At 36.8% G+C, this 22,815-nt stretch overlaps 1 protein-coding gene across 1 annotated transcript; it reads left to right on the top strand.

Annotated features, from left to right (window-relative positions):
- The first annotated feature begins 8,365 nt into the window (after positions 1-8,365).
- On the top strand, positions 8,366-13,534 carry LOC122680387 (threonine-rich protein-like). Its single transcript, XM_043881711.1, has 4 exons — positions 8,366-8,497; positions 8,968-9,000; positions 11,867-12,154; positions 13,328-13,534. Exons 1-4 carry the CDS (start codon positions 8,440-8,442, stop codon positions 13,357-13,359), a joined length of 411 nt encoding a protein of 136 aa, XP_043737646.1. The 5' UTR covers positions 8,366-8,439; the 3' UTR covers positions 13,360-13,534.
- Positions 13,535-22,815: the final 9,281 nt, after the last annotated feature.

The following is a 22,815-nucleotide window of genomic DNA, read 5'->3' as shown; positions in this document are numbered from 1 at the left end:
TTTACAACAAATGTTAATAGGACTTATATAGTCAAGAAATACAAGAAAAGGAAAAATATCTACAAAATCAACCCCAAACAATTAAGAATATGGCAATAGGAACATATATATTAATAACTACTTTAAATGTAAGTGGACTAAATGCTCCAACCAAAGACACAGACTGGCTGAATGGATAAAAAAAAAAAAACAAGACCTATATATATATGCTGTCTACAAGAAACCCACTTCAGACCTAAGGACACATATAGACTAAAAGTGAGAGGATGGAAAAATATATTTCATGCAAATGAGAAGAAAAAGAAAGCTGGAGTAGCAATCCTCATACCAGACAAAATAGACCTTAAAATAAAGAAGATTACAAGAGATAACAAAGGACACTACATAAAAATCAAGGGATCAATCCAAGAGGAAGACATAACAATTGTAAATATTTATGCACCCAACATGGGAGCACCTCAATACATAAGACAAACACTAAGAGACATAAAAGGAGAAATTGACTGTAACACAATAGTAGTAAGAGACTTTAACACCCTGCTTACACCAATGGACAGATCATCAAAACAGAAAATTAGTAACAAAACACAAGTCTTATATGATACATTAGATGAGATGGATCTCATTGATATCTTTAGGACATTCCATTCAAATGCAGAAGAATACACCGTCTTCTCAAGTGCACATGGAACATTCTCCAGGACAGATCAAATCTTGGGTCACAAATTAAATCTCAGTAAACTTAAGAAAATTGAAATCATATTAAGCATCTTCTCCAACCACCAGGCTATGAGACTAGATATCACTTACAAGAAAAACACTGTAAGAAACACAAACACATGGAGATTAAACAACATTTCTAAATAACCAACAGGTTACTGAAGAAATTAAAAGGGAAATCAAAAAACTTCTAGAAACAAATGACAATGAAAACACAACTCAAAACTTATGGGATGCAGCAAAAGCAGTTCTAAGCGGGAAGCTTATAGCAATACAATCCCATCTCAAGAAACAAGAAAAACATCAAATAGACAACCTAACATTACACCTAAAACAACTGGAAAAAGAAGAACAAAAAAACCCCAAAATGAGTAGGAGGAAATAAATCATAAAGATCTGAGCAGAAACAAATGAGAAAGAAATGAAAGAAACAATAGTAAAGATTAACAAAACTAAAAGATGGTTCTTTGAGAAGATAAACAAAACTGATAAACCTTTAGCCAGACTCATCATGAAAAAAAGAGAGAAGAATCCAATCAACAAAATTAGAAATGAAAAAGGAGAGGTTACAACAGACATTTGTATTTTAAGAGACTATTATGAACAACTATATGGCAATAAAAAAGATAACCTGGAAGAAATTGATTCTTAGAAAAGTTCAATCTTCCAAGACTGAACCAGGAAGAAATAAGAATTATGAACAACCCAATTACAAGCACTGAAATTGAATCTGTGATCAAAAATCTCCCAAAAAACAAAAGCCCAGGACCAGATGGCTTCACAGGAGAATTCTATCAAACATTAGAGAAGAGCTAATGCCTATCCTTCTAAAACTCTTTCAAAAAATTGCAGAGGAAGGAACACTTCCAAACTCATTCTATGGGGCCACCATCACCCTGATACCAAAACCAGACAAAGACAACACACAAAAAGAAAACTACAGGCCAATATCACTGATGAACATACATGCAAAAATCCTCAGCAAAATTTTAGCAAACAGAATTCAGCAATACATCAAAAAACTCATACACCATGATCAAGTTGGGTGTATTCCAGGGATTTAAGGATTCTTCAACATACACAAATCAATGTGATATACCATATTAACAAACTGAAAGATAAAAACCATATGATAATCTCAATAGATGTAGAAAAAGCCTTTGACAAAATTCAACACCCATTAATATTTAAAACTCTTCAAAAAATGGGCACAGAAGGAACTTACCTCAACATAGTAAAGGCCATATATGATAAGCCTATGGCAAACATTATTCTCAATGGTGAAAAACTGAAAGCTTCCCCCCTAAGATCAGGAACAAGACAAGGGTGTCCACTTTCACCACTATTATTCAATATAGTTCTGGAAGTCCTAGCTACAGCAATCAGAGAATAACAAGAAATAAAAGGAATTCAGATCAGAAAAGAAGAAGTAAAGCACTCACTGTTTGTAGATGATATGATACTGTACATAGAAAACCCTAAATATAGTATCAGAAAATTACTAGAGCTAATCAGTGAATTAAGCAAAGTTGCAGGATACAAAATCAATACACAGAAATCACTTGCATTTCTATATAATAACAATGAAAAATCAGAAAGAGAAATTAAGGTATCAATCCCATTCACCATTCCAACAAAAAGAATTAAATATCTAGGAATAAACATACCTAAGGAGACAAAAGAACTGTACACAGAAAATTATGACACTAATGAAAGAAATCAAAGATGACATAAACAGATGAAGAGATATTCCATGTTCCTGGGTAGGAAGAATCAATATTGTGAAAATGACTATACTACCAAATGCAATCTACAGGTTCAGTGTGATCCCTATCAAATTACCAGTGGCATTTTTCACAGAACCAGAACAAAAAATTTCACAATTCATATGGAAACAGAGTAGACCCCGAATAGGCAAAGCAGTCCTGAGAAAGAAGAATGGAGCTGTAGGAATGAACCTTCTTGACTTCAGATTATACCTCAAAGTTACATGCATCAAGAGAGTAAGGAACTGGCACAAAAACAGAAATATAGACCAATGGAACAAGATAGAAAGCCCAGAAATAAACCCATGCACCTATGGGTACCTTATTTTTGACAAAGGAGGCAAGTATATACAATGGGGCAAAGACAGCCTCTTCAATAAATGGTGCTGGAAAAACTGGACAGCTACATGTGAAAGAATAAAATTAGAACACTTCCTAATACCATACACAAAGAAAAACTCAAAATGGATTAAAGACCTAAATGTAAGACCAGAAACTATAAAACTCTTAAGAGGAAAACATAGGCAGACAACTCGATGACATAAATCAAAGCAAGATCCTCTATGACCCACTTCTTAGAGTAATGGAAATAAAAAGAAAAGTAAACAAGTGGGACCTGATTAAATGTAAAGGCTTTAGCACAGCAAAGGAAACTATAAGCAAGATGAAAAGATAACCCTCAGAATGGGAGAAAATAAGAGCAAATGAAACAACTGACAAAGGATTAATTTCAAAAATTTACAAGCAGCTCATACAACTCAATACCAGAAAAACAACCCAATCAAAATGTGGGAAAAAGATCTAAACAGACATTTCTCCAAAGAAGACATACAGATGGCTAACAAACACATGAAAACATGCTCAACATCACTCATTATTACAGAAATGCAAATCAAAACTACAATGAGATATTGCCTCACACTTGTCAGAATGGCCATCATCAAAAAGTTTATAGACAATAAATGCTGGAGAGGGTGTGGAGAAAAGGGAATGCTCTTGCACTGTTGATGGGAATGTAAATTGATACAGCCACTATGGAAGATGGTATGGAGATGCCTTAAAAAACTAGGAATAAAACCACCGTATGACCCAGCAATCCCACTCCTAGGCATATACCCTGAGGAAACCAAAATTGAAAGAGACACATGTATCCCATTGTTCACTGCAGCACTATTTACAATAGCTAGAACATGAAAGCAACCTAGATGTCCATTGACAGATGAATGGATAAAGAAGTTGTGGTACAAATACTCAATGGAGTATTACTCAGCCATAAAAAGAAATGCATTTGAGTCATTCTAATGAGGTGGATGAACCTATTACATAGAGTGAAGGGAGTCAGAAAGAGATAGATAAATACCGTATTCTAAGGCATATACACGGAATCTAGAAAAATGGTACTGAAGAATTTATTTACAGGGCAACAATGAAGAAATAGACATACGGAAATGGGGAAAAGGGAGGAGAGGGTGAGATGTATGGAAAGAGTAACATGGAAACTTACATTACCATATGTAAAATAGATAGCCAATGGGAATTTGCTGTATGGCTCAGGAAACTCAAATAGAGGCTCTGTGTAAACCTAGAGGGGTTGGATGGGGAGGGAGGGAGGTTCAAAAGGGAGGGGATATATATATACCTATGGCTGATTCATGTTGAGGTTTGACAGAAAACAGAAAAATTCTGTAAAGCCATTATCCTTCAATGAAAAAAATTAAAAAAAGAGTTGCATTTATAGAGAATTGATATAAAGCAACGAGTGGGATAGGGGCTTCCCAGACGGTTCAGTGGTAAAGAATCTGCCTGCCAATGCAGGAGACACAGGAGATGCAGGTTGAATCCCTGGGTCAGTAAGATTCCCTTGGAGCAGGAAATGGCAACCCACTCTAGTATTCTTGCTTGGAGAATCCCATGGACAGAGAAGCCTGGTGGGCTGCAGTCCATGGGGCTGCAAAGGGTCAGACACGATTTAGCAACTGAACACACACATTGAGTAGGATGAGCCTCGACTGGAAAAAGAATGAGAATTAGGGTAAGGATTAGATGTTCTTTTCCTTAACTAGGAAAAGCCAATGGTGGAAGGAATTTGTACTTAGGAGAGTTATTTTCTGATAGTAAAATGATGAACCAGGACACAGGCAAGTTTTAGGAAAACTTCCCTGAATTGGATGGGGAACACATGTACACCCGTGGCGGATTCATGTCAATGTATGGCAAAACCAATACAATAGTGTAAAGTAATTAGCCTCCAATTAAAATAAATAAATTTATATTTTTTTAAAAGGGAAATATTGTGAGGCTTATCAGGTACAGTTGAATCTTTATTGTGGTTCACTGGTGTGTGCCCATGCTCAGCCACTGTGTCCTGTCCAAGTCTTGGTGACTCCATGGACTGTAGCCCATCAGGCTCATCTGTCCATGGGATTCTCCAGGAAAGAATACTGGGGTGGGTTACCATTTCCTACTCCAAGGGATCTTCCCTCACCCAGGGATTGAACCCACATCACTTGTGTCTCCTGCATTGGCAGCAGATACTTTATGACTGGGCCACCTGGGAAGCCCTGATTCACTGGTGCAGGGAGTTCCTATCTTCATGTGTAAGTATATGCTGTTTTTTGTGTATGTGTGTGTGACCCTTTAGATTCAGATTTCTGTGACTAGGAGATTTGAGAGAATAAAGAATCTTTGTCTCTAAACACCACTGGCATTCTTCCATAGTTAATTCTGTTCATGAGATTCCTGCCTTCCTAGCCCTTCTGTACCTATTTTATATCATAACTCATAGTCATAGGCTGAGGTTCAACCTTACAAGACCTCATCCATGTCCTGGTTAATCCTGACCTTTCATAGTATACTCTCTCCCTGATCCTCAAAGTCCTTCTCCTTTGTCTTTTGCTTACTATTTGAATTTGTATTATATTCCTTCATTCATTCATTTAGTTAGGCTCATTTCTCAAGAGCCTACTCAGTGCTTGGTATTCTTCTAGGTCTTGTGAAACAGAGTGGAACAACTTAAGTTTGTTTTCTTAGAGCTCATTTATTTGAAGGAAGACAACACAAGAGAAGCCAAGGACAAAGAAACAGTGAGACAAGATAATATCAGGGAGTGATAAACCTTATATGAAAATAGAATCTAATTTGATTTCCATGAAGAGGTGCTATTTGAGACTGAACAGCGATAATGGAAGCTATTGATAACTAGAAGAAACATGCTAGGTCTGCACACTGTGTTTGTGCACACAGTCAGATTTATATTGCTGAACAGTCATTGTGTAGCCCTGTCTGTTTCTCAGCTCCTCTGATGGAAGAACAGGATGAGAGCTGATCTTTGATCCCAACATCGAATCTTCCTGGGCCTCACATCACCCTGAGACTTCTAATTACATCTTTTCTCTCTTATATAAACTTAGTACCATATCCTCTTGTTTATCTGTGTCTAGTTAATTCTTATCTTTATGAAACTCATTCATGTATCCTTGCCCATCCCAGTCCAGGACTACTGCAGAATCTTCCAAATTTTGTGAGGTATCTGACAAGGGGCAAGGGGCCTGATTTTGGTCCAAGTCCTTGATGTTCCTCTCAAGACCTCCCTTCAGGCTGAGGCTTATTTTTTGGTTTCCTTTCAGGACCTAGGTCCTCTACTAAATGATTCAAATGAGAGTGTGCACTGCTGGTGGGGCCAGGTTTGTGATCACTGGGTAAGTTCAGAGGGTAGAAAGAGATGTGAAGTTTGTATGGAGGAATACTGAAGTGTCACAAATTTAAGATGTCATGTTATGTGTTTTGCAAACTGTTTAATATAAGAAGCATAATAAAAATGATAGGTTACTTACTTTGAAACTTTAAAAATATATTGTGAATAAAATTAAAATTGTGTTAGACTGTAAAGCCTTGTGATTTTTGTAAGAGTTTAAAAATATTAAAATCTTTTTTATATGCAAAGTATTTAAAATGATAAGATCAGAAGACAAAATAAATTATTTGAATAGAAAATCATGAATGAGGAAGTTCAAATGTCAATAAATGCATGCAGTATGCTCAAATTTACTATAATCCAGGAAATGCAAATGAGCATAACAAATACTGCTTTGACTGATTAGGTTAGCAAAATAATATTGAGATACATTTACTTCTGGCAAGATGGTTGGAAAGAAGCACTCTCATATTTTCTTTCTTTTAATAATAATTTTTTGAGTTCTTGGGGAAAGTAATTTGATACTACCTATTAAAAATATCAATGAGTTTATTAATAAGTCTGGCAATCTAGAGCATTGATATAAAATATTTGGTAAGAGTACATTAAAAAGGCATATCAATGGCTTTATGATTGGTAGCAGCAAAAAACTAGCAGTGACCTCAATTTCTATCACATGGAAGGTTAGAGTCAATTATGATATAACAAAACCATTTAAAGGAATGATATAGATCTATAATGGCTGACCTACATTTGTTAGACGTCATGTTGAGTGCACATAGAAGAAAGAATGATCCAGAATATAATGCTGTTTTGTATACCATATTGTAAGAAATATATTGACATATATATATAGATTTGTATATGTACAGATTTATATATGATAAGAGGAACATGGAGAAATTCACTTAAATTTCATTTAAATTTGTTTTAAACTAAATTTTCATTTAATTAATTTAAATGAATCAATTATATATTTATATATAAATATATCAATTATTTATATAAACATATAAAATATATTGATTATAATATTATATATAAAACATTATATTAAATATATAAATTAATATATGTTAATTATAACTATATAATTAATATATATTAACTAGGAATTAATTATAAATTTCATTTAATTTTATTTATTGAAATTTTCATTTAAATTTCATTTAAAATTCATTTAAATTTGTTTTTGGTGGTGGTTTGGTTTAGTCGCTAAGTTGTATCCGACTCTCGCAATCCCATGGACTGTAGTCTGCTAGGCTCCTCTGTCCATGGGATTCTCCAGGTTAAAATACTGGAGTTGCCATTTCCTTCTCCAGATCTTCCTGACTCAGGGATTGAACCTGGGTCTCCTGTATTTCAGGCAGATTCTTTACCATCTGAGACACGGGGAAGCCCATTTTTGTGCTACACATTGTAAACATAACCTCACTTTCCATCTCCTACAATTCTTTCCTTCCTTCTTACCTGTGTTATTATTTTTATTTTTTTTTATTTTTTCTATGTTATTATTTATTAGGTTTTATCACCTTATATATACAAAATATTCTTTTCCATTTTTCTCTCCTTCCTCCCTGCCTCCCTTCCTATTCACTTATTAACATATGGGTTTCAACAACAGGGTGGATGGTGTGTAACTTTTGTGTGCTTTGTTCACTACTGCGTCCTTAATGTCTAGTGCTCAATGACTATTTGTAGAATGAAATGTATGGAGTCAAGGCATGCATTAATTAACAGACATCAGTTTCATTTTCTATTGTTTTTCTTTTTATTCACATGTGCAGGAGAGAGGCCATAGCTGGAAGAATGTACAGCCTGACTCTCAGAGGGTGGTTCTTCCATCAGGCTGCTTTACCCTAATTAATCTCCTTTGATGAGAGACAAGACTGAGTAAGTTTCCAAAGTCTCTGAAGGGAGCACTGCAGATATGACTAAATCAGGAGGACTGGATGAGGGTTTTTTTCACCTTGTCAGAAAAGACTATAATCATGATACCACTCTATCTACAAGGTATGAATGCGTCAGAATGAAATGATTGATATTATGATCTTTCCAAGAGCCTCAGGCCGTGCTGTTTTTTCTTCGGTGGTTTCTCTGAGAACGAACACTCCTGGCATTAACTAACCCGGATTCTGGTCTGGCATCTTCCGATTTGTGTTCTCTTTCTTCCTATATAATGTTGATGTGAAATCCTGGAGTCAAGATTCCTCCAGGCTCCGAAAATTTCCTGTGATCCCTGCTTTGCAACTGACCATCATGAAGCTCTTGGCCTTCCTGACACTGGTGGCAGTTTCCACCATCCTGGTTTCTAGCCGTAAGTAAAGATTCTTACCTGAAAATAAGGTTTGGAGGAATAGTTACATCAAGATAAGAACTCTGTGTGGATGTGGGTTTGGGGGAGCCTAGAATGCTGGCCTCTCCTGTCCTCTACTCCAGTCCCCTGTTACATCACCATTTTCACTGACCATCCACGATAGATTTGACTCTACCCTTAGGCTCTTCCCAATTCAATCAGATCATAGCTCATTTCTGACCCTGGAACCCAGTTTCATGGTCAGAGTCAGTAAAATCTGTTTAAGAATACAAATCAGAGGTTAATTTCAGGAAATCAAAAGTGACCACATATTGTCACATTTTATATTATCTGTGAATCTCTTCCCCCTCAACGTGTGCACCAAAGACTAAAGTTATTTGACTCTGAAAGCCTGCACATTGTCCATATTCTTCTCTCCACACCCAAATCTGGCGTTCAACTCACATCCTGTTTTTATTTTTCTGTTTCAGAGGATGAAGCAATTGCTTCACAGGACACACCAGGTGAGTTTGCCCTTGCACCTCATCTCCTTCCAGCAATGACCATTTTCCATCCCAGCCTCATGTCAAAGTTTCCATAGGAGATAGGATATAAGGATTCCTAAGTATTCTTGCCTGGAGAATCCCATGGATGGAGGAGCCTGGTAGGCTACAATCCACAGGGTCGCAAAGAGTCAGACATGACTAAACAACTTCACTTCACTTCAAGCCCAAGCCTTGGGCTTCCCTGGTGGCTCAGATGGTAAAGTGTCCGCTTGTAGTGTGGCAGACCCAGGTTCAATCCCTGGGTTGGGAAGATCCCCTGGAGAGGAAATGGCAACCCACTCTAGTACTCTTGTCTGGAAAATTCCATAGACTGAGGAGCCTGGTAGGCTACAGTCCATGGGGTCGCAAAGAGTCGGATACTACTGAGCGACTTCACTTTCACTTTTCTTTCAAGCCCAAGCCTGGAAAAGCCTTCTGTCTGATTCAAATGTTTATGGTGAACATAGAAAGTCTGCTTATTTCTTACACATTATTAGAGAACATGAACACTCTGGCATGGATTTATATAAATTGTGGGTCAATCATTGAATTTTCTTCAGCAGAGAGGAGGCCGTGGTCTGATGTTGTGACCTGAGAATTTGGGGGAGGTGCATGTAAAGTCTTTCTGATTACCCTAAACCAAAGGGCTGAATATATGGCCAGTGTGTAAGTGAGAGGTCATTTAGTCCCAGTGATAGGGATAGAATAAGACAGTTCTACACCTGGAAATCCCACTTGGGGAAGACAGAGAGGGACTTCAGAAGATTACCATGAGCTAGACAGCAACCAGAAGATGATTAGAACATATGGCAACTAAGCAACAATCAGAACATTTTGAAAGTAAACAGACTTACTGTTTACTCAGTGGCCACTGCCACCAAAAAATGGGATGAGGCCTGAATTTGGCCTTGGGAGGTTTATCATAACAGATTCTGAAAAACTGCATTCCTACACATAGCCAAGGTAGGAGTATAGGTGAAAGAGAAAAGAAACTAGGTGAAAGAGGACATTATACCACAACCTGAGATGAATTACAGTATTTTAGGATATGTCACCACTTCTTTGTTAATATACATATGATTATCGCACCATGACAGTTCTGGTTAGACCATATAATGTTAAGGAGGAACTAATGATGTAAGCCTTGATGTCTGACCCCAAAAGAGAAAACCTGTGGTCTTCTACCTTTCCCATTTTTTCTTAGATTATAAAAATGCAGCCTTTAGGAATTCCCTGGTGGTCCACGGGTTAGGATGCGATGCATTCTCTGTTTGGGCCCGTTTTCGAGCCCTGGTCCAGAAACTAAACTCCTACAAGCTTCGCGATACGGCCAGAAAAAAAAAAAAGGAGGCAGCCCTCTTTGTTCTCAGGGCTGCAGTCCCTTGCCTGCCTGTATCTCTCACAAGTACCCTACTCTAATTAATTCCCTCTTTGCCTGTTGCCTTGCCTCTGGCTGAATTCTTTCTGTGCCTGAATTGTTTTGCACCAAGACAAAAGAACCTACACACCAGGCACCAGGTGTGCAATTTGAATTAAAAGATTGTGAGTTAATGTCACCTCTTAAATCAGGAGTTGTGGCTTCCAGTCCCAGTCTGAAGTGCAGCTGGATTCAAGTCCCATTGAGGAGTGTGGTTTCACCATAATAAGGAGAATGTAGCTCCTGAGACTAATGCAGAAATGAGGGCATAAGGACCACATGGGAGAGTGGGATAACAGGATGTGGAATGTAGGGGTCAAGTGCAAGTAGGGCTCTAAGCTCTGCTCTTTGTAATGGCATCAATGCCTGATTCCCAGGCTGAGGTTTGTTTTCATTCTTTAACCTAAATCCTAAGGTTGTGGATCAAAGCTCCTGGTCATTCTTGGACTGTCCCCATAGCACCCTGCCCATTCTATGCTGTGTGTGTCGTGCTCATACAGGCATTCTGAAGATTCCTCTTTTCAGCCTCAACAGCTTGCGGACTTGGGTTCTCTGATCATAGGGCACTGACTCTAGTCTGACCTCGCATACCGTGCCACATGTGCCATGTGGAGTCCAGTTAAAAAATATTCTCTTTCCTGCATGAGGTCTGAGTCAGCACAGCTAGAGTACGGGTATGGAGATGGTGATGAGATGGTTTTCACTCACAGTTTGGGGGTCTGACTCTTGCTATTTGTTAGCAGCTCTGTGGGGAGAGATAAATCTCATAAATCTTGGCAAGGTCCTTTTGAACATGGGGTGGGTGAAAAAGCATTTGCTTATTCTTATTATTTCCAGAATAGTACCAATATTTCCCATTATGTAGAAGGGACTCTCACAATTATTGCTGCAGTACAAGTTCCCACAAAAGGCGTGACAAATCTCTCTCTCCTTAGGCCAGAACCTGCAAAAAGAGATTTTGCTGCATTAAAAGAAAGGAGATACTACCTCTAATCTGAGATACATCAACTGATTCTTCTCTTCTCCTCATACTGCAATGCTCCTCATACTCAGAACCTACTCAGTTCTAAGTCATTCTGTGGGAAGTCCCCAGAATGTCAGTCCACAGGAAGTTCCTTTTTGTCTCTCAGCAGTGGTTCCTGTGAATAAGGACATATGTGGATTTGGTCTTTCGTGTTCATGCTAGCAGAAAGTATTTGCCTGTGTCTTCCCTCAGCCTCACTGCCCTAGCAAGGAAATGCTAAATTCTTTCTCTCCCACGAAGGATGGGGCTAGGAAGAATGAGTAAGAGGAGAGTTGGTAGTTAGGGTAAAGGTATGACATAATTGATGACATTTGCTGAGATGAATTCAGAATGAGAAATGCACATTCAGGCATGTTGCCTGCAGAGTCACATGTCTTGATTTGAATGTTTCCTCTTAATTTCAGCTTCTGAAGCTACAGCCACGAACTCTGACCCCAGCGAAAGTACAGATGCTCCCAGCGAAAGCACAGATGCCCCCAGCGAAAGCACAGATGCCCCCAGCGAAAGCACAGATGCTCCCAGCGAAAGTACAGATGCCCCCAGCGAAAGTACAGATGCTCCTAGCGAAAGTACAGATGCCCCCACCACAACCTCTGCTGATTCCACTTCCACTGCTGCCAGCTCGACTGGTGCTTCATCTACCACAAAGGCCACCTCCACAGCCAGGACTAGACATACCACCAATCGATTGTGTAAGGTCACCCCATAAATACTTTCTTCATGGATCTCCTGGATTCCCTGTGTCCACTATTCTCAGCATAGACTATATTTGGGGGGCAGAAAAAGTCATGAGAAAAGTCCTGCTTTCTTTTCAGTATTTTCTAAATCCTTGTGGTTTTACAAATCAAGCCAAGAGACAACATCAGAGAAATCAAAAATTTTGAGTCTCTCGTTTACCAATTATATCTGCATGGCTCTTGAAATTCTGGAATTTAATAGGTAAAATTCATCATTAGTAAAATTGACAATGGAGAGACCAAAGTATGTCCCTCCATGTGGCCAAGTACCTGGCTAAGTCTGTTTTGTTTTGCTATAAAATTCTTATTTCCTTTAAAGATCTTTCTAAAAATAGAAAATATCTTTACAAAGATGCTTCCTTGAGGCAGAATGCTTTAAGTGTTATTCTGGGTATTTCTGGGAATTCAGAATTCCACTGTGGTTCATGGCACAGTCTTCCTGCTCCTGGTTCATTTCTCCCTGACCTTAAACAGTCTGGTAAAATCAGTGACTACTATGATTGATTCTGAATATATGACAGGCAATGTGGTATCAAATTCACATATATAATGTAGGGTTGGCCTAAAAGTTCGTTCAGGTTTTTCCATAAGATATGGTCAACCAAATAGTTTAAATCTCATAGTAACTCTATGAAATAAATATTTTAAAGATGAAGAAATAAAAATTTGCAACAGAAACTTCCCCCTGAATATTGTGCAGTAAGAGATGAGATGGATTGGTACATAAACAATGAACGTCCTGAGGAATCTTAGAAATATTTATACTCTTTCAGTGCATGGCTCCTGGCTCAAAGTTCTGTACTAGGTAGTCAATGGGTGAGAAAATGAATATTTGTCTTTTAACAAGAGAAGCCTGGACTGCTGTGTGCTGTAGCACATGGAAAACCAATTCATACTGGTCATCTCTCTGTTTTTTTCTAAACTTCCCACTGATCTAGGCTTCCATCCCAGGCTCCACGTCCAATTGCCTCTGGACAGGCATTAGGTGTTTATCTTCCAGGAATGTAAATCTCTCTTTGACCATGAATTCAGTGCCATTTGACATTTGTTAGTCTTCTTGCAGATTCCAAGGTATAAAGCCACATTTTCAACCTTTTTTGAAAACCTCTTATCTTTTTTCTGTTTCAGGTTTATTTCCACGGATTAACATATTTTGCTGAGTTATCAGTGAGATGGAATTAGCCTCGGCCTTCTGCATTTGATCCTGCTGGGCTGGGCCAATATATCCCTTGATTTCTTTTAAGGCAATGATTCCATCCCTACCATATCTATCCTATCTCTAATCAGTGTATCTTCTTTAAAATAAAGAAATAATGAGCAACATGAAAAAAAAGATTTTCTGTAGGTGCTGGTGTGGTGATTGTTCAAAAGTTTAGTCTATCCAAGTGACAGAGTTTGAATCCTACCTAGTACTTTCTTGGATTAATGTTAATAAATAGACTTTCTACATGTTTATCCAATTTTTAAAAAACAGGACACGATCCTTTGGTATATCACTAAAGACTAGAGTTTTCTGTATGTGAGTACACTAATCAACATTTCCTGGGTACAAATGTTCACTCTGATTCCATCAAACTCTATTAACTGACCCCTAATTATTCTCATATCCTCAGTGGCTTAGAAGGTGAGAAAGAGGGAAGCACTCCTAAGGTCTGGGAACTAGCCTGACACACTTGCGCTTTGGAATTGTTAGGGTCTGACCTGATCTCAGAGCTTAGAAATGGTGCTTTCTTATTGCACACAAACATTATCACAAAACACCAACATCAGAGAAAGGCACACAGTGACTTCCATAATTTTGACCAACTTATAATTTTGTTTCAGTACAAACAAAAACAAGATCAGTGTACAAACCATAAAATACCACCAGTAAATATCACCCTCTCCCAGGTAATGAGTTCATTACACATTACAACTTTAGCCCCACTCTAGTCTCTTCTCTCTTTAAGGTTTGTTAAGACACTCAGTTATAGCATTATTTGTCCTCCCTTAGAGTCACTAATCAGAGCAGAGGCCTGCTTCCTTAAACCCTCCCCCAAGTCACCTCACATATACTCAAATCCTGTAACAAGTCCTTTCTTACATCCTTGGATTAAGGCACCTGTCTGTAATTCCCCATGGTTTATGTTCTCCTCACTGCCATGAGTACTAAACCCAACCCAATTTAACTATAGCTGTATTCCTGGTAGTTTGGGGCTGGAAGACTTTGATACCTGAATGTATAATTGGGATGGACGTGGTATGAGAACAAGATGTTGTATCTTTGTCTTTCTCCCTTCGGATATTTGCTGGGTTAAAATTTGCCCAATTCTGGGAGGTTTGGTTAATTGGAGCCTTTACAACTGCCTGAACCGTCACCATCAGTAAACTAAGCAATGCAAAAGGAGAACAACATTAATGGTCTCATTAAGGAAATGATTGAGGATGAAATTCGATGCTGACTAAATTTTCTAAAAAATAATAATCTGATTCCACTTAATAACAGATGAAAATGAAAGTGTCAGACACTGACTCATGTCTGACTCTTTGCGATCCATAGACTGTAGCTCACCGGGCTCCTCTGGTCCATGGAATTCTTCAGGCAAGAATACCAGAGTGGGTTGTCATTTCCTTCTCCAGGGAATCCTCCCAACTCAGGGAGTGAACTGGGTCTCCTGCATTGCAGGCAGATTCTTCACCATCTGAGTCACCTGGGAAGCCCTATAATAACAGGTAGTGGAGATTATTAAATGTCAGACAAGGTGAGTCTGCTGATTATTTCAGCTACCTGACATTGAAATAGGCTGGGACCTGGGACTCTTGCTGGAGTACTTGCACCTGGACAAATGTCTCCTGGGGCAATAGGATCCAAAGAAACTATAAGAGATACATGTGTAGTTGGGGAAATTCTGAACAATAACTATAATACAACCACAAACCAAACACCACTTCTGAGGTACCTGGAGCAAAAGCAGGGTACTGTGCATGATCCCTGTACACAGCACCACCAAGGGGTGGCTAGACCATCTCAGCTCTGTCTCCTCACCAACACATGGACCTGCCTCATTAATCTTTTTTTTTTTTTCCATTACTCCTTTAGTGACCCAAGCCGTTCCTCTGGGGGAGTGGGCAAGGGTATCTGTTATTTGCTTTTGCTCCCTTGTGCTACAGAATGAGACCCAATAAAGTGCAGCATGGAACTCTGTTCTGGCCACTTATGTATTTCTGTTGATTAAAGATCCGGGGTACTCTTTTGCCCCCTTCTGATGCCTATGTCAGAAGCTTTCTCTATCTCCCCTATACTTTAATAAAACTTTATTACACACACACACACACACACACACACACACAAAACAATAAAGATCCAAGGGCCTGTGCTGGCAACAATATTATAAAGACAATTTACGAAGAGCAACAGGCCAAGTGGGACTGGTGAACGCTTATCCACTTTTGTAACAACTTTCATAATAGTCCCTCAGTCCACACAGACACAATGTGAATTTTCACAGATTGGAGTTTGTATACATTCACTATATTGCCCTAGGGATATTTGAGTCTTTTAGCTTATTGCCATAATCTAACTCAGACAAGATTTGGAATTAATAACCATTAAGGGCAAATTAGTAGTTATCATGTTAATTGCTTCCTTAGAGGAATAAACTCAAAAGAATTAAGACCTCTAATATTCATATGATAACTAAAGGGTAGTGGTTTTCAAGTAATAGTCAAGGCCTAGTTCCATCTGTGGAAAATCTAGGAATTATGTGTTGGAGCAACCAGAGACATTGCTTGAAATACGCAACATGTTGTCATGTTTTTCAGATCATGCTAATAAGCAAGAAGAGAGAGACCATAGGACTTTTCTGGTTTTGCCAAAAGCATGCTCCTAAACCTAGGAATCTGCCTCTTGTCACAAAGTCACCAGGTAGAAACTGGAATTTTAGCAGGACCCTAAACAGAAATCCTTAATAAATTTACTGAGAATCAGCCCCAGGACTTCTCTATTAGCCTACAAGATCTGACTGTTCATATATCAGTAGTAGACATTTCTGTCATATGTGTGGACTAACCCTTTGGCAGAAATCAAACAGGATTTCTTTGCAAAATTCTCTTGGGTTTTGGATTTGAAAACTACCTGATGCAGATTATTCTTTTAGACCATTTGAAAAATAGATGCTATCTTTTCAATGGTATTTGATAAATGTAGCCTCACTATTGAAAAGCATCAAGAGTATTCTGAGGTCATTAAATATCTATGGATTCCGGTCATGCCCTGGATGATGAGAGACAGACAAACAGTCAAATACATGAGGGCCACTAAGAAATGCTCCCTCTTAGTATGGAAGTTTATTTTTAAGGGTATTCTAAGAATGAAATTTCACGGAGTGACCCACACATACAGAAACATGTTCTATTGCTACTTGTTGGGCAGAAAATGAGGCTCTCAAAGAACGTTCCTGACATCACCCCAAGTGGTATGGCACATAAAATGACTGGATTACCAGTGGAAGTTCTTGAGCTGAGGATAGTGTTGCTGCTTGGAAGTAAGTCTCAAGAGGCTCTGCAGATACCAAACACTGATTAAAGAAAGCAAGAATAAATCTTTTCATTGTGTATTGCTCTAAGTTCTGTAGATAGGAGTGGACAAAGTTTTAGGTTCCTGGCCTCTGCGAGGCATTTAAATATGACAGACAATAAAAAGAAATGATGCAATGAAGAAAATGCATCCACTATTAACAGGAAAATATTGGATCGATAATGACTGTAAGTGAAATGACCTGACACTGACAAGTGGATCACATTGTACAGCTATTGTTAGCCCCACGGTTCTGTAAGTGTGTTTATGTACTGGGTGTTAACTGGGCACTCAGACTCCACCAGGATTTGCTTATCCTGTAAAGGGGTAACCTTAGAGTTACAATTAAAGTGTGGAACAATCAAGTCACCATTCGCTTGGTCCATTTCCTCTCAAGTTATGAACTGTACTATTACTACAAACTACTAATTAATATACAGAAGTGATTAGCGAAACATGATTTATTTTTATTGAAATTCAGTTTTTTACCTTTTTCTTTGTCTAAGAAATGTTAGTTCCCTAAGTGCACTTTTTGTGCACTTTTTGGTTTAATTCTAGATGTTTCATAATTGTAGTGTTTATGATTAAGTCTGATTTTTGTGTATCACATGAGGTATGAATCATGTTTTTGTTATCATATAGGTAGTTCTGTGTTTTTTCAGCATAGTTTGTTGAAAGACTTTCCCTTTTTCTATTAAGTATTCTTAGAGTTGTCAAAAAACAATTAACCATAAATGTGTGGAACTATTTCATAATTCTTTTTCTACCCTTCTGACTTATTTTTCTATCTATGTCAGTATCTCAATGACTTTATTAATGTAGATATATAAGCTTGTATATCAGGCGTGTGATTCCTACAACCTTTTTTTTTTCAAGATTATTTTTGTTCACTGGCACTTTTTAATTTGTCATATATATTTTGGAATCTAACGGTCAATTTTAACAGCAAGTCTTCTGACATATTGACTTGGATCGAATTGAAGATACAGACAAATGGATACTTAACATTATTTATTCAATGACATAAAAAGAATATATCTATATTTATTTAGGCTTATTTGATTTCTATCATTGAAGATTTTTAAGATTCACTATAGAAGTCTCACTTTGTGATCAATCAATCCATCAATAAATATATATTTTGATGATTTTTAAATAATGTTTTTGGAATTTTAAAAATTCAACTGATCACTGGTAATATGTGGAAATATATTTGAATTTAATATATTGGCTGTCTATACTATGACTTTAATTTACTTATTGTTTCTAACAAATGTGTATGTGTAGTTATACATGTGCACAACCTTGTCATCTTCATGTAAAGTTAGTTTCCTTCATTATATCTGAGCTTGTTATATTTCTTTTTTCCCTGCATATAGAAATGCTTAGGACCTCCATAAAGATATTAAATAGAAGTGATAAGAACAGAAATACTTAATAAATATTAATTTCTGGTTTTAGCAGAAAGATTTCAGTTCTCCACTATACAGATTTATATGATTATTTTGTAGATACTTTTTGTCATAATGAAGAAATCTTAATTTAACCCTAGTTTAAAATGATGAAAAAGTAAAAACTACAACCAAGAATACTCTACCCAGCAAGGCTCTCATTCACATGTGATGGAGATAAGCAAAAAATTAAAAGATTTCATAAGCCCAAGCAATCTGTTTAAAAAGTATTAAAGGGACTTCTTTAAGCAAAATTAAAAGACTAAAACTAGAAACATGAACACTGCAAAAGGAAAAAGTATTAGTCACTCAATCATGTCCTACTCTTTGCAACCCCATGGACTACTGATGCAACCCCATCAGGCTACTCTGTCCATGGAATTCACCAAGCAAGAATATTGGAGTGGGTTGTTATTCCCTTCTCCAGAGGATCTTCCTGACTCAGGGATCGAACCCAGGTTTCCTGTATTGCAGGCAGATTCTTCACCATCTGAGCCATCAGGTAAATAAATCATACAGGTAGTAAATCAACCACATATAAAGCTAGCACAGGTTAAAAGACAAAAAAGTAAAATAATCCACATCCATAAGAAGCAGATATGGCATACATAAAACTAATAGATGTAAAATAGGATGTCAAAAACTATAATTACTATGGGGAGACCATTAAAATGCAGGATTGTTAAGATGCATTTGAAATCAGGAGATCAGCAACATAAATTAATCACACACATATAGTCTACTGTGTATCAAACTCATGGTAATCACAAATCAAAAATCTATAAGAGATGCATATACAGAAAAGAGAAACGAATCCAAACATAACACTAAAGACATAACACTGTCATTAAGTCACAAAAGAGAAAAAAAAGAAGGAAGGAAAAATAACTACAAAATAGTTCCCAAACAATGAACAAAATGGCAGTAAGTACAGACGTGAATTATGACTTTAAATGTAAATAGACTAAATGCTCCTATTAAAAAACATAGCATGACTGGATTGATATAAATGCAAGACCCATACATATATATATATATGTATACTGCCTAGGAGAGAGTCACTTCAGGTCTAAAGGCATATACAGATTGAAAGCATGTGGGAAAAGGTTGTAAGTAGTGTGTGCTCAGTTGTATCTGACTCTTTGCGACCCCACAGACTGTAGCCTGCCAGGCTCCTCTGTCCATGAAATTATCTTGGCAAGAATACTGAAGTGGGTTGCCATTTCCTCCTCCAGGGGATCTTCCTGACTCAGGGATCAAACCTGCAGCTTCCGTGACTCCAGCATTGGCAGGTGGATTCTTTTCCACTGAGTCAAGGTATTCCACACAAATGGAAATCAAAGCTGGAATGGCAATACTTTCATCAGACAAACAGAAGGTAAAACAAATACTGTTATAAGAGACAAAGAGGACATTACATAATGATCAAGAGATCAAATCAAGAATTGTGAATATATTTATATATATGCAAGCAAAATAAGGCCATTTAACAGATAAAGTAAATATTAACAGATAAAGGGAGAAACTGACAGCAACACAATAATAGAGGAGCTTCACATTCTACTCACATCAATGGACAGATCATCCAGACAGAAAATCAATAAGGAAACACAAAATGACACAGTTTATAAGTTGGAGATAATAGTTAAATGTGAACATGCCATCAAAAATCAGCAGAATACACATTCTTTTCAAGTGCATATGGAAGAGTCTCCAAGACAGATCATATGCAAGATCACAAAACGCCTCAGTAAAACGCCTTTAGAAAACTGAAATCATACCAAGCTTCTTTTCCCACCCCACGCTGTGAGACTAGAAATCAAATACAAGAAAAAAAAAACTACTGAAAACATGAGCACTTAAGAGTGCAAGCAATATTCCACGAGCAACCAAAGAGCCACTAAAGAATCAAAGAAGAAATTGTAATAAATACATGCATATAGATGAAAATGAAAACACAACAATCCAAAATCTATGAGACACATCGAAAGCAACTCTAAGAGAGTTTATAGTGATACAAGCTTACCTCAGAAAACGAGAAAAATCTCTAATAACTAACCTAACCTTACACCAAAAGGAACTAGAGAAAGAAGAACAAACAAAACCAAAATATAGCAGAAGGAAAGAAATCATAAAAATTAGAGCAGATATAAATGAAATTGAGGCTAACAAAACAGAAAAGATCAAGAAACGGAAAGTTCATCCTTTAAAAAGTTGAAAAAGTTTAACAAGCCTTTGGCCAGACACATTAAGAAAACAAAGGGACCTAATCAATAAAAGTAGAAATAAAAAAGAAGTTAGCTTCAACACCACAGAAATATAGAAGATCTTAGAAGACTACTATGAACAATTATACACCAATAAATTTGACAACCTAGAAGAAATGGATCAAATCCTAGAAATGTACAATCTCCCAAGGCTGAAACAAGAAGAAATAGAACATATTAACAGACCAATTACCTGGAGTGAAATCAATGAGTAACAAATTCCTAATAAATAAAATCCAGGGCCAGATGGCTTCACAGGTAAATTCTACCAAACATGGAGAGAAGAGTTAATACCTAGTCTTCTCAAACTACTAAAAAACATTGCAGGGGAAGGAATGCTTGTTAACCCATTCTACGAGGCTAGCATCACCCTGATACCCAAAACCAGACAAAGACACTACATGGAAAGAAAATTACAGGGCAATATCACTGATGAACATAGACGAAAAAAATTCTCAACTAAATACTAACAAACTGAACACAACAATACATTAAAAGGATCATATACCATGATCAAGTGGAATTTATCCCAGGGGTGTAAGGATAGTTCAATATTCATAAATCAATTAATGTGACATATTACCAAACTAAAGAATAAAAAACAAATTATCATGTTACTACATGCAGGAAAAACTCTGCATAAGATTTAATATACATTTATGATAAAAACTCTCCAGAAAGTTGGGTACAGAGAGAACATATCTCAAAATAATAAGGGCCATATATGATAATCCTACATCTAACATCATACTCAAAGGGGGAAAGCTGACAACATTTCCTCTAAAAAAGAAGCAGGACAAGGATGCCCATGCTCAAAACTGTTATTCAATATAGTAATGTAAGTCTTGACCACACCAATCAGACAAGAAAAAGAAATGACATCCAAACTGGAAAAGAAGAAGTAAAATTATCACTATTTGCAGATGACATGGCATTATACACAAGAAATCCTAAAGATGCCAGAAAAAAATTACTAGAGCTCTTCAATGAATTCTATAAAGTTGCAGGATATAAATTAATAACAGAAATCTGTCATTTTTCTATAAACTAACCATGAACTATCATAAAGAGAAGTTAAGGAAACAATCCCATTTATATCACGTCAAAAAGAATAACATACCTAGGAATAAACCTACCTAAGGAGGTAAATGACCTGAACTTGTAAACTGTAAGACACTGGAAAGCAAATTGAAGACAACAAAAACAGATTGACAGATACACTATGTTCATGGATTAGAAGAATTAATATTGCTAAAATGTCAAATTATAACACTTTTTTGAATCTGTCTTTTAAAGCAAAGGAAACAAAAACAAAATTAAAAATTGGACTTAAAACTTATACACAGCAAATTTAAATCACTGACAGGTCGAAAAGACAACTTAATGAATGAGAAAAAATATTTATAAATGAAATGACTGATAAGGTGTAATTTCCAAAGCATATAAACAGCTCATACAAATCAATATCAAACAAATAACTCCATTAAAAATGGACATTTAAATAAAAAAAGACATTTTTCCAGTGAAGACACACAGATGGCCAACAGGCACATGCAAAGATCCTCAGTTCTCAATAATCAGAAAAACACAAATCAAAAACACAATGAGATATCATCTCAATTCTGTAAAACTGGCAATTGTCAAATGACAGTAAATAATGAATGTTGACTAAGATATGAAGAAGTAGGAACCCTGCACTGTTGGTGGAACTGTATACTGGTGCAGCCAGTGTGGAAAACATTATGGGGTTTCCTCAAAAAATTGAAATGCCCAATGATCCAGCAATTTCACTCCTGGGCATATATCCGAAGAATACAAAAATACTAATTTAAACAGATACAAGCACCCCAAAGTTCACAGAAGCATTATTTAGAAAAGCTAAGATACAGAAGGAACATAAGTATGCATCAAGAAATGATGTATAAAGAGGATGTGGTCTATATATACAATGGAATGTGACTCAGACATATAAAAGAATGAAATTTTGCTATTTACAGCAACATGGATGGTTCTGGAAGGCATTATGCTTAGTGAAATAAGTCAGACAAAGACAAATAGTGTATGTTGTTACTTATATGTGGAATTTAATAAAGTAAAAATAAGTAGTGATTATATAAAAAAAAAAAAAAAACAGATTCACGGATATAGAGAACAAACTATTGGCTACCAGTTAGGTGATGGAAGGAAGGTAGTAACAATTTGGGATTAGGGGATTAAGTGGTAAACACTACACGGTATAAAACAAATAAGCTACAAGGGTATATTGTACCACATGGGGAATATAGCCAATATTTTATAACTGTAACTGGAGTTTAATTTATAAAATTTTGTATCTCTATGTTG

The sequence above is a fragment of the Cervus elaphus genome, chromosome 3, assembly GCF_910594005.1.
Source record: "Cervus elaphus chromosome 3, mCerEla1.1, whole genome shotgun sequence".
NCBI classification, from domain to species: Eukaryota; Metazoa; Chordata; class Mammalia; order Artiodactyla; family Cervidae; genus Cervus; species Cervus elaphus.
This window is presented reverse-complemented; position numbering and strand designations above follow the sequence as displayed.

Excerpts from the sequence above, each read along its gene's own strand:
- LOC122680387 (XM_043881711.1), top strand. The coding sequence starts at position 8,440 with ATGAAGCTCTTGGCCTTCCTGACACTGGTGGCAGTTTCCACCATCCTG. Across the intron at positions 8,498-8,967 it reads CACCATCCTGGTTTCTAGCC|AGGATGAAGCAATTGCTTCA; the intron begins GTAAGTAAAGAT and ends TTTCTGTTTCAG. Across the intron at positions 12,155-13,327 it reads ACATACCACCAATCGATTGT|GTTTATTTCCACGGATTAAC; the intron begins GTAAGGTCACCC and ends TTTCTGTTTCAG.